The sequence below is a fragment of the Equus caballus genome, chromosome X (assembly GCF_041296265.1).
Source record: "Equus caballus isolate H_3958 breed thoroughbred chromosome X, TB-T2T, whole genome shotgun sequence".
NCBI lineage: Eukaryota > Metazoa > Chordata > Mammalia > Perissodactyla > Equidae > Equus > Equus caballus.
Genome location: NC_091715.1, coordinates 41,527,647 through 41,540,528, shown reverse-complemented (window position 1 = coordinate 41,540,528; position 12,882 = coordinate 41,527,647). Strand labels below are relative to the sequence as shown.

At 46.2% G+C, this 12,882-nt stretch overlaps 1 protein-coding gene across 2 annotated transcripts in view; it reads left to right on the top strand.

The window, feature by feature from the left end:
* The first annotated feature begins 2,136 nt into the window (after positions 1-2,136).
* The window catches only part of SHROOM4 (shroom family member 4), a 208,012-nt gene continuing 197,266 nt past the window's right edge, over positions 2,137-12,882 (top strand). Inside the window, exon 1 of one of the 2 annotated variants that reach the window (XM_023633893.2) lies at positions 2,137-2,540. In XM_023633893.2, the coding sequence (XP_023489661.2) occupies positions 2,424-2,540 (117 nt within the window). In that variant the 5' untranslated portion in view covers positions 2,137-2,423. The remainder of the gene's footprint in view (positions 2,541-12,882) is intronic. The other variant, XR_011435058.1, reaches the window with a different exon arrangement.

Below are 12,882 nucleotides of genomic sequence, written 5' to 3'. Positions count from 1 at the left end.
CTAGCTAGTAAGATTATCTAGCTATCCAATGTTCAAAATATCTGCTTACGTGCTATTTGCACCATGGGCGAGGTAATTTATGTTCTTCTGTAATGAAGAAAAGTATAAACTGGAGAGTGCAACAAGACAGCAGCATGGAGAGTGTCTTAGAATGAAAATAGATTGGTTAAAATCTAGCTCAGTGCTTGCTTTCATAATAAGGTTGTGGGGATTTTGACCTTTTTTTTATCAAAGTGTTTTCATATGTATTATTTCATTTTAGTCTTCAACAGTTCTGGGAGGTAGGTAGTTCAGGGCTTATTAGCTGAAGTGTACAGATGAAGAGAATGAGACTGAAAACTGTTAGTTCAGTGATGCGCCCAAGGTCACCCATTTAGTTAGTGACAAGGCCGGGGCTCAGATGTGTGTCCCTTGCTTCCAAGTCTCTTTCCTCTAGTCTAGACACAGAATTCTAGTAGACCTTGAGTGATGACTACATATCCTGTGAACTGAACTTTACAGATTTCAATATGCTGAGAGTGAAACATCCTGAGTACTACCAGTGACAGTCGTAGAGATATGAGTTTTACCCCAAAAAGAAAAAAAGATGCCCAGTTTCAAGGTGGGACAGAGTAAATAAATGTTATATCATGGGTTGATACACAATTAAGAATCAATAAATTGAGATGCCATTTCCTCAAATTTTCTCGTAGGGGAAATGCAAAACAATGAACATGATCAAAATGATTTTTGCAGGTCTAAAAGTCTAAAAGATTGAACGTTTCTCATGTGAATCATCTCTAAGGACTTTAAAAAGGTGGGCTATAAACACCCAAACTGCAGTTTTATTAAAGAAAAGTCAGATCAGCATCATATAATGTTGTCCAGCAGGCTGAGAAGAAAGGATTGGGGGAGGGAGGGAAGCCCATGAGAGAAGTTTCAGTGGCCTGCTGGGACACACAGCAGGCTGAAGTGGGTTCAAGAGGCAGTGACAGGTGAGGAAATGGAAGCAGAGAGTGGACACCTTGTCTGCAGAAAGCTGACTGTGGAAGGAAGGGTGCCACAGTGTGTTCCTTGGCAATGAGGAAGAAGCTGCACAAGAAGAGAGCAAGAAACTAAGCAGGCAAGAGGGAATGGGAAGATCCTTTTGAGTCACAAATGAGTTGTTCAAACTTTTCCTGTTAGTGTGAGGTCCTTTAAAAACTCACTGCCTGCATGTGGCTCCAGAGACAACACCTCCGAGAGAGAAGGTAGCCCAGGTCAAGACTGAAAGATCAGTGTAAGTTTCAGTAACAGATTCACTTTTCAAGACTATTACCGTGGGTATTTGTGGGTGTGTTTTTTTCGGTCTGTTCTAAAAGCCCAGCTCAGAAACTACAGCCTTAAGCATGAACAGATGAGCAGAGATGTTCTGGACCCTGTCTAAAAGCTGATTCTTCCAAAAGGCACAACACTGTCAATTGGCGAGCTTATCAATGGATGCTCTTTCCTGTAGATTTGTTGAGGAGTGGAAACAATGCTGCTAGTCTGCTAGGAGTTTGCTGATTCCCGGCTTGGTCATCTCAGAGGGGCAAGTGCAAGGCCGTGCCAGGAACTCCAGATGACTTGGACATACACAAGCACAGTGCTACTCATAGATGCCAGCGCTGAGCCAGGGTGCGGTTGAGCCCGGGCAGGGGGCATCCTCAAAGTGCTTCTTTATTTAAACTATGCTCCGGGGCAATGTTTCATAATGACCCCACACACCTAGCGCATACACACAGAGCAGTCTACACACACAGCCCCACTGTGTTCGCTGGCCTGCTTGCTTTATTTTCCAACCCTCTAGGCAAGGTCCACAAATTAGCAGCCTTGTAACCCTCCCAGGACCCCGTTCTTGGGACCTTCAGAAGAAAAAGGCAGTCAGAGAAACACGAATGCGCTAACAGGGGAAAACAGCATTTCAGCCCACTCAGCCACGCGGGCCATCCACACTAACGACTTTCACCTCCCCTCGCCTGTGCTGGCTGGAGGGGCGGGGAACCCGGCAGTAAGGAGGAGGACCAAAGAGGGGGGCCTGCTTGAATGAAACAATGTAACAATTGATGTGAGGCCTCGCCTCGCTCCCACTCCCCAGCGATCCTATAGGCGAGGTCCCAGTAACTGCCCCTCCCCATTGCTCCGTTTTCATGTCCATTACGCGCTATCCCTCCGCCTCTCCTTCTTTCTTTCCTTTTCTTTTTTTTCCTTCTCCTTTTTCCCCCTCTCTCCCCCTTTCTCCAGCTCCGTGTCATTTCCTCCTTGCGCTCGCTCACTGCCCGAGCGTCTCCAGCCGGGAGAGTAGGCGGAGCAGGGCGGTGCAGGGTGGCGTAGCGCTGGAGGGCGATGGTGGCGGAGCTGCTGGGGGCGGAGGCAACATAGCCCCCGCGGAAAAGGAGCCCCGCGGCGCCTGAGCCGAGCGGAGGATGGAGAACCGGCCTGGGTCCTTCCAGTACGTCCCTGTGCAGCTGCAAGGGGGGGCGCCCTGGGGTTTCACCCTTAAGGGGGGTCTGGAACACTGCGAACCGCTCACAGTGTCTAAGGTAAGAACTGGAGGCTCTGTGCCAGCGGTGCCCAACTTTGAATGGGCAAGCGGGTGCGCAGGCTGCCGCGGGACGGGGCCCTCAGACCAACTTTGAAACTTGGCCAGGGCTGGGGGTGAAAGCCCCCCTGTGGAGCATTAGTAGCAGGGAGAGGTCTTGCCGCCAGCCCATGCGCAGACACCCCTTAAGGGTGGCGGGAGCACAGGATGAGAGCACGGCTAGCCTCCGGCTAGAGCCCTCCGGGCAGACACATTTGGGAGGGCTCTGGGGCAGCTTCCCCCGACGTCGGGGCGCCGCTCCCCTCAGTTTGAGCTGGAGGAAGTGGTGGCTTTTGGGGGTTTCACCTTGGAAGTCCCCGCGCCCCTATGGGACAGGCAACGCGGCTTGGCACCTTTCTTAGCAGCGTTGGCCCTGCGTCGACCGGCGGGCCGTCCCGCCGGGGCAGGTTGCAGGGCGAGGGTCTGGTGTGGGAACGGAGATGAGGCATTGGTGGCTTTCGTCAGCCTCACTTCCCACGGCCGGACGCGCGCACATCCATTCAGCCGGCGGGGCGTTGCTGCTGCCAGTTCAGCTCGGCCTTTCCCTCTCTCCGGAGTCCTGCCTCAGCGCCGGCGAGATTTCCTGCACGTTGAGAACGGTGGAGGAAACTTTTGCGCCATGGAGCGCAGCTGTGCTGGAGCTGCTGCCGCCGCCGCCAGGGTTTGTTTGTTTTAGGAGGCTGTGATCTGCTGGAAGCCAGTTGCGGCTGAGGACAGGGGAGAGTAGCTCTCAGAGTGCTCCAGAACCCCCAAAGCGAGCCGTCTCCGCTGGGGCTGAGGGTGGGGGGTGGGGGCCGCTGGGGCTGTTACTGGGAAGAGAGATTTGTAGGACGACTCACCTTGAGGCGCCAGATTGCCAAGTGATCGAACTTCACTAGCTTTATGCCACTTTTTTTTGTTTTTGTTTTTGTTTCTGTTTAATGCTCAAATCTGAAAAGCTCTTCTTCCAACCTCCTCAAATGGCAGTTGAGGTTGTAGATGTGAGTTTGGGCTTGAGATAGAAAAATGTGGCTTCTTAGCGGGGAACAAATGTCACTTTATTTTTTTGGTTTTTTAACGTTGGTCACATCTCAGCAGGGGGCTGCGAATGCCCCCGCCCCCAGCCTGTCCTGCTTTGGCTTTCCACTGGAGCTGCTGAGCGTAGGGGTTCTTCAGGCCTTAGGGCCCACACTCTTAGTAACCCTGCCGTGTTGCTGTGAGGTGTACCAAGCAGCCTGAGCAGTCTGAGGTATGCTGAGGCTAAATTTTGTGGAGCTATCAGAAAGAGCCCGGATCTTTAGTTTCCCCAAGCACCAATTAGCAGCCCACATCTTCATCCCGCATCCTTTTCCTCTGTACTAGTCATGTATTTCTAATCATCCTGAGATGCCTTTGTCACCCACTGTCACACCCCCTCCTAAGATACTCTCCCTCCAGTATTCTCTGGAGAGAGTAATAAGCTTCTTTTTTTTTTTTTTTTTTTAAACAAAAACACTTTCAAACAACCTCTTTGGGGAGGAGAATACTGGCCTTCGGGAATTTCTTCTAATCAAACTCTTCCTCTCCCCACTCTTTCCACCAAGGTCACAGCTGGCTATGCAGCCCTCCATGGTCTGGCAGTTCCTCCCTTTCTTTTTCTCCTTACACCACCCACAGAATCAACACAGTCTGCCTAGACAACCTGCTTTAGGGCACTTTTTTACCTCTGCCCAGGTCTGACCCATCCTGAGAGGCGCCCCAGAGAGGGCTTGCTGCCGTGGCCCTGGATTGTTTTGTGAGCCAGTGAGAGCATGGCAGGGGGTGTTACTAAGTATGGGGCAGCCAGCAATTTGTGGTCTGGCTGGGGGATTATTTGAGGGTAGATGAGGGTTTCCTTGGCCAAGCTGTTGAGGAAGTGACTTGTGTGTTGAGAGGCAGGGTGCCTTTTAATGATTCCCTTTCCACTGGATGTACAGTTGACCCCTACTATATGAAGGCTCATTATTACATGCATTTGCATATGCAGGGGGTAAAAGCCTTTCCCCCATCCCTCCCAGATAGCCTGGCTCCTTACAGTAAAAGTCAGCTATATATAACTTGGTTATCCCCAACATTGTATAAAGGGACCATAGTATTTTCTTCAGTACAGTGGTTGCCTGTAATTTTTTCTTTCTTGCCAAGACACTCTGTGGCATATTTCATTAATCCCCTTTTCATTTTTCTGCCTTAGTTTTATTTCTCCTTATGCTTCAGAACAACACAGCTTTCTTCTTGAAAATAGTCTTGGTCTGCACACACTGGTGAGAATGGGATAGAAGGGCGTAGAAAGAATTGGACTGGCAGATTGAAAACTTGGGTTCTAATCCTTGCTCTGCTACTCGCTACCTCTGGGATCCTAGGTATATCACTTGCCCTTCCTGGGTTTAAGGTGTCCCCTTGTCTACAATGAGGTTCAAGTGGGTGGCCTTTAAATAAAACTAGGACAGTCTAGTAGCCAATCCTTTATGCTAGCTCTGGCCCTTTTGTCCTGGGAAGGTTTGGACTAAGGAAGGTGAGGCTTTGTTCTGTTTGCATACAATGTTATTGGTTATAGTGTGTTTCTGTATCCCTTATTTCATTAGCCTCTTACAGCCATTCTGTGAGGAAGTCATTGAAGGTTGTAGAGAAACTGATGAAAAAACTGAGGTTGTGATGCATTGAGCATCTTGCCTCCTGAGTCAGAGGTAGGATCCCAGTCTATTGTATTTTTTACTGCTTAGAGTGTTTCTTGATTCTTCTGGTAGCTCTGCAGTTTGTGAAGGGGCATGGAGCAACACCTTTCAGGGACGTATCCAGTCTTGGCAGCTTCCCACCCCAGTGATCCTTTCCATGCCAACCTGTGGTTCCACAGTAGATGAGGACTGGGGTGCAGACACTCTCTGATGGAATCTGGGCTCAGGGAGTAGGAGAGAACTGTTTTGATAACTCCAGATCACTTGTGATGATCTCAGGTCAGGCAGAGACAGAGGTAAGGTGCAAGAATCATAGTGGGGAATGTTGGAGAACCTTCTTTGGTGTCATGGGAAAAAAACCCAAAAGTGATTTGGGTCTGGGTGATATGGAGATAGCTTGTGGAAAGGTGGAGACATCTTAGGAGTAGAGGAATTTGAGAAAAGGTGATTAGTGGGAAAAGAATGCGTGGAGTGTGAAAGTCTACTTCATATTTGTCATGGAAGAACCAGGAAATGATCAGGTTGAGGAAACATCAATTCCTACTGGCTCCTGTGATTTCATTGAATGTGGAGAATTCAGCTGCCCAAGTTATGGAGACTGGTATAGTCTTCTGATAACCAAGTGACAAAGAAAGAGGAAATGTTAAAAAAAAAACCCCTGCTATTGATTATCTCAAGTGTTAAGGGATGGTTTATGATTTCTCCATACATTGTGGTATTCTCAAAGAAGCATGACCCTCAAGGGAATTCGGCTCATGACTTTGGTGTTATTAATTCCTTTGGCTAGTGTCTTATACTACCTTGTTGACCCAGGGGGCCTGTCTGGATGAAGTGGGGACTGTCTTCTAATCAGATTCTGGGTCCCCCACTACAGTGTAGACAGTCATCCGTGAAGTTGACTCCCCATGATGGATGAGATCCTCTTTGGGGATGGGTGATCTTTCCAAGGTTTTGGCACCAATGATTCTTCATTGAATATGGCCTCTCACAGGCCTCAGGGATTCAAACTGTATCCTCCTGTAGGGTCTGTGTGCGTATGTGAGCGTGCATGTGTGTGTACGCACGCACACGTGAGAGAGAGAGTTGCTGAGCTGTAGCATAAGGTTCCTATACTCATTTTGAGTTCTTGGAAATATGCCCTGAGGTTGGCTGAGGGTGGAGAAAAGAAAGGGTGGAGACCAGTGTGGGGATGCAGGAAAAGGAGAAGGAGTAAAATTGGGGAGGAGGACAAGACAGGGTTTTTTTTGTCCTTTTACATATTTGCCCTTTTCCTGGCCTGTTTTTTGTGGCAGTCTCCATCTGGCACAGTGGGGGCTAGTTGCCACCCTGGAACAAAGTAGAGTTGGTGGCATAGTAGCCTGGAAGAAAAAGAAGCTTCACTTCCTCCATTTAGTGTGCACTGATGTTGCTATGTCATTTTACTCTTTCTAGATCCAATCTCTATTTGCAAAATGAGGGCCTACCTGCCGCATCTTTATTATCACAGATGATGTAAGAGTGAATTGGGTAGACTAATACTGTTTATTGTCCTTAGCCTAGGTAGATGGTAGGGCATGCTCTTTAAGTTGTTTTTAGCCCCTCCCCCATCCCCACTGTGACCTTATTTCTAGAAGCACACAGAGAGGCAGTTGAGATTTCGAGACTAAAGTCAGATTGAGGCTGTCATCTGGCAGGCAGTAAATTTGGCTGTGATTTTGAGTTCTTGTTGGGTGCAGAGGTAGTGTCATACAAGAAACAATACTTCCTGTGAAACTTTCTTAGCTGTGTTACAGGCTGAACCCACCCCCAGACCAGGGCTTGGCATTACGAAGGGAACTTCATGGGGTATACTTCTTGGGAACTTAGTCCAGCCTGGTTACTTACATGAATCTCCTTCTCATCTCTGCCTCTAGAATCAGAAAAGAAGTCTATGGCCTCAGTTCCCCAACTACTACCTTCTTCCAGAAAGTAGAAGGTATTGGAGGACATGGGTTAGGAATCCATCCAAGAGAGATACAAAGAAGGTTGGAGGGAGGTAGAGCAAGAAGGGCGGGTGGTATGTGTCCGGTAACCCTTGGCTGAGCTTTGGGTACACACTACTTTTGGGCCTGCTGGGCTGTCATAATACACCTGGCACCCTACTGAGATTCACACATGTGCTCCCTGAAGTGAAAAAGGCCAAACCTGTTAGGGGTTTTTTCCTCTCCCAAAACTCAGACAAAGAAAATAGTTCAACTCCAACTGGAAGACACTTGAACATTGTCCCTTAAAAAGATTAAAATGATTTCCCCCCTTACTCTGCCTAATTCCCTCCTGGGAATTTTTCTAAAGAGAAAAGAGAGACTCAGACTTGAGACTGGTGTTTATGGAGTGATTGTCTGGAGGGAACATCACAGTTTTTATAGTTAGGCTTCTTCAGAACCAGGGGGTAAAAAGATGCTGACCCATCTGAGAAAAGTTAATGAAGAACAGCAGAGATTATGTAAAGGGCTTCTCTTACTACCTGCCTCCCGCCCCATACCCCCTGTCCCTCACCAAGCACCAAAGGGCAGACAACTCAGGGCTGCTAACCTAATGCTGTTCTTGGAGGAAACCTAGAATCAGACTCTCACAGTGAGGAGGGCCTTTTGGAAGTCACTCGGTCTTAATCTTAACCAGTCCATGAGCCTCTCGTGCACTATTCCTGAGCTTGTTTTCCTTTGGTCGTGGGGGTGCTCACTCCCTTCTTAGCCAATCCATTTCATTGTTGGAGTTTTGACTGTGGACACCTTTTTCTTAAGTTGAGCTGCAATCATTCTCCCTCTACCTGCCATCCATGGGTCCTAGATCTACCTCCTGGGATCATGCAGAAGAAGAATGCTTTCTCTGTCTTAGGACAACCTTTGGGAGGTCCAAAGACGAAGACTATATCCCCTTATCTCGCTTTTCTAGGCTGAAGAGCCCTAACTCTTTCAGCTGTTTCTTACGAGATCTGAGATCCAGCCTCCGCTCCTGTTTCCTCCTCCCACTTTGGGCACACTCTAGCCTGTCCACGTTCCTCTTGAGTTCTGGAGCCCACAGCTTAATACAATAACTGAGGAAAGTCTGGCCAGAATTGAGTAGGACCATTAAAAAAAATAGAGCTGAAGAGCACTTTGGCTCTTTATGAAGTCCATGCCATACAAAGACCCTATGTCAAGCAAAGTCTTTTTTTTTTTTAACTTTTTATTCAGATTATGATAGTTTACAACCTTGTGAAATTTCAGTTGTACATTATTGTTTGTTAGTCATGTTGTAGGTGCACCACTTCACCCTTTGTGCCCACCCCCACTCCCCCTTTCCCCTGGTAACCACTAATCTGTTCTCTTTGTCTACATGTTTAACTTCCACATATGAGTGGAGTCATACAGAGATTGTCTTTCTCTATCTGGCTTATTTCACTTAACATAATACCCTCAAGGTCCATCCATGTTGTTGTGAATGGGACGATTTTATCCTTTTTTATGGCTGAGTAGTATTCCATTATATATATATAAATATATATATATATATACCATATCTTCTTTATCCAATCGTCAGTTGATGGGCACTTAGGTTGCTTCCACATCTTGGCTATTGTAAATAATGCTGCAATGAACATAGGGGTGCATGGGACTTTTGGAATTGCTGATTTCAAGTTCTTTGGATAGATACCCAGTAGTGGGATGGCTGGGTCATATGGTATTTCTATTTTTAATTTTTTGAGACATCTCCATACTGTTTTCCATAGTGACTGCACCAGTTTGCATTCCCACCAGCAGTGTATGAGGGTTCCTTTTTCTCCACAACCTCTCCAACATTTGTTATTTTTTGTTTCGGTTATTTTAGCCTTTCTAACGTCTGTAAGGTGATATCTTAGTGTAGTTTTGATTTGCATTTCCCTGATGATCAGCGATGATGAGCATCTTTTCATGTGCCTATTGGCCGTCTATATACCTTCTTTGGAGAAATGTCTGGTTATGTCCCCTGCCCATTTTTTGATCGGGTTGTTTCATTTTTTGTTGTTGAGTTGTGTGAGTTCTTTATATAGTATGGAGATTAACCCTTTGTCGGATATATGACTTGCAAATATTTTTTCCCACTTGGTGGGTTGTTTTTTTGTTTCAATCCTGTTTTCCCTTGCCTTGAAGAAGCTCTTTAGTCTGATGAAGTCCCATTTGTTTATTCTTTCTATTGTTTCCCTTGTCTGAGAAGATATGGTGTCCGAAAAGGTCCTTTTGATACCAATGTTAAAGAATGTACTGCCTATATTTTCTTCCAGAAGCCTTATGGTTTCAGGTCTTTGATCCATTTTGAGTTTATTTTAGTAAATGGTGAAAAAGAATGGTCAATTTTCATTCTTTTACATGTGGCTGTCCAGTTGTCCCAGCACCATTTGTTGAAGAGACTTTCTTTTCTCCATTGTAGGCCCTCAGCTCCTTTGTTGAAGATTAGCTGTCCATAGATGTGTGGTTTTATTTCTGGGCTTTCAATTCTGTTCCATTGATCTGTGCACCTGTTTTTGTACCAGTACCATGCTGTTTCGATTACTGTAGCTTTCTAGTATGTTTTGAAGACAGGGATTGTGATGCCTCCAGCTTTGTTCTTTTTCCTCAGGATTGCTTTAGCAATTCGGGGTCTTCTGTTGCCCCATATGAATTTTAGGATTCTTTGTTCTATTTCTGTAAAGAATGTCATTGGGATTCTGCTTGGGATGGCATTGAATCTGTAGATTGTCAAGCAAAATCTTTTAGTGGAAGTACCTGTGCTGCTGCTAAGTCATACCTGCTCAAGGCCTCTAGGTAGGCATCTGGGATAGCCACATAATAGATTTCAGAGGGATACATTTTATCTTTTACTATTTATTTAGAATTGCCCTTAGCCAAGGCCAGCCTTGGGAAAAGTGTTCTAAAGGAGATGAGAGAGAAAACATAAGCCCCAGCTTCAAGGAGCATATATGTTTACACAAAGAGTTACAGAGAAGGAATTTGTATAATAGAAGAAGGAGGCAGCATTAATGAATAGTGAATAATGGAAGTCAGAACTCCAGAACGTCAGATTTATTTTATTTTTTACCAAGTGCTGGCTTGGAATTTGTGAAAGTAACCTCTCTAAACTTAATTTTCTCCTTCTGGGAAAAATAAGTGTCTCCAAGATTGAAGATGTTGACCATATGTAACGTACAAACAGTCTCCAAGTTATAGAACCCCTATGAAGGAATTTAGATACAGCCGTCCCCATCCCCAACCCCTGTCAGATATTCATCTCCTTGCACATTGCCTCTGGCACTGACTGCAAAAGCCCCTCCTGTTGCTGCCATCCCTGGGTTCTGAGGTCTTCTGTCTATACCTGCAATATCTGCAAGACTCACTCCTGCTGAAGGTCTTGTACCCCAGCCTCATCTTCTCATGCCCTCACATCCACCAGTTTGTCACCTGAGCTGGGCAAATCCCTTTTCTTCCTACCAAAGCCCTGATCAGGGAGTGCATTGGAGTGGAGCGTAATCCTCCTTATTGCTGAAGGGTGAGAGGAGAATAGAGAGAAGAAGGAAGAAAAGAGAGAATGAAATAGAGAGCGGAAGTCCAGGAAACATACCTCACTAACACAATGTGCTCTAGACATCTCTGCTAAATAGATCTGGGTGGGCTTGGGGTTTTACTAATATCAGTGCTCCAGGTGCTTATATCCTTGATGCTAGGACCAGAAGTGTGTGTGTGTGTGTGTGTGCATAGTGTATGCACAGTTAAATTTCTCTCCAAAACTGAACTTTAGATTTACCTGAGTTATCTTGTAATCAGCAAGTGACCCTTTTATTTTGCTTATGTTGGTACCTAGATCACTTTCATTCAGCTTTTCTGGAGCCAATATTTTGTCTCCTGATGCCCCCCTGAAATACGCCCTTCAGGCAGACTTCAACTAAGTCATTCATGAAGAAGTTGAGATTTTGTTTTTCCTGGCTAAAGATTGTGTTCCAAGGACTGGGATGGGGTAGAGATTTGTTTTATTACACCCCTTTGCCCTCTCCGGGGTAAATAGGCCAAGTGGAAAGATCGTCTTAGGCATTAGTTTTACAAGGGATGAACCTTTCTTCCTCACATCACACTGACATGTTTACTTGGGCACATAGCCATCCTGGCTGGGAAGTGAAGTTGCAAAGATCAAGATGACTTGGTTTCTCAGCAAGCTAACCCCTCCTCTTTGACTTCACCTCCACTCCCTCTTCTTTTAGTGCAAGTCTGTGACTATGCCATGTCACAGAGTGAGCACTGCCTAGTAGCAACAGAGACACATTTTCCATGCATCCAGGCTGCCCTTTCTTCATATCTAGTCTTTGGTTCCTAGCCCCTACCCGTCACCGCCAGTTGCTTGAGGCCTACATTTTAGACTGTCTCATTCAAGTGCCATTGCCTCGTTGTTCATTCGTTGGCTGCCCTGCCTTCTGTCCAAAACCCAACTTTTGTTCGTCTTTGGTCACGGTGGGCCCTTCTAGTCTGCCATACCATCTTTGTCCCTCTTGGCTAAGCCATGCTTCCGGTGGGGGGTGAGAGAAGCTCACAGAGTTAAGGTTGATAAAGTTTGCAAACACTCATCAAGTTGATAACCAAATCAGGGTGAAGTTTTCTCACACTCTTTCTCTCTCTAGCCTGTTTTAGTGGAGGATAGGACCTTTGTCACATTTCTGATACTCTCTTATCAACTTGCTGAGTAATCTTGGCATGTTACTTCACCTCTCTGTACCATTCTGTTTCTTTTCAGACTCTTCATGGGGCAAGCTTCTGCTTTATTGAAGGGTTGCTAAGAGCTCCAAGATCCTTGCTTGGTCTAGGCTGAGGAAGTGTGAAGGCTAACTGACAGCAGGGAGTTCTTACAGTGCATTGCTTTTCTCCACACTACTACTTCCTATCTTTCCAGAAGTGGCTGTTTCCTGGTATGTTCTCAGGGACGGCATGCGGCATGGTCTGTTAACTTTCACTCAAGTCTTTTAATGTTACATCTGAGAGGAATGCAAGAGGTGGGACTAATTTGACAGGATCAAGGGTTAAGTTCAGTGACAGACAGACCCTTTGTGGTGTCTTCTGGCCCCCACCCTAATGCCACTTGGCAGATTCCCAGCTGTATGGTCATCTCTCTTCCTGAGCCTCTGGCAGGGAAGTTTTGAATGGGTCTCCTATACTGCCTGTTATGGTCCATCAGAAATTGATTTTTCCTTTGGGGGAGGGGTTGGGGCTGAGATAGGTAGAGCTGGGAGTAAAGCTGGTTCAACTAGTTATTCTGGAAAAGGAGTAGAGTCTCATGGCTGCAACCCTATCTTTGCTTATGAGAAGATGACAAGCTAAAGCCTTGTCTTTGTCTGGCTGCCTTGCTGTTTTTTATTTCTTTTTGTTTGTGTTTGATGTAAGTAAAAGCTCCTGTGAAAACTTCTGCATGTAGGCAGCTTTTGATGGCATGTTATCTGACTGAGAGCATAAGCGATGACATATTGAAGCCTCGGGGCTGAGTAAGCATCAGGTCTTGACTCTTATGTTCTTTGGAGGACTTCACTGAGAGTTTGGAGCTCTGAGTTAATTTACATTTGCAATTAGAGAGTATCAAGACAACAGGCTGAAAAGTAGACCAGGCAGGTCCCTGTATACTCCACTTGTGTGGATGTGCCTCACT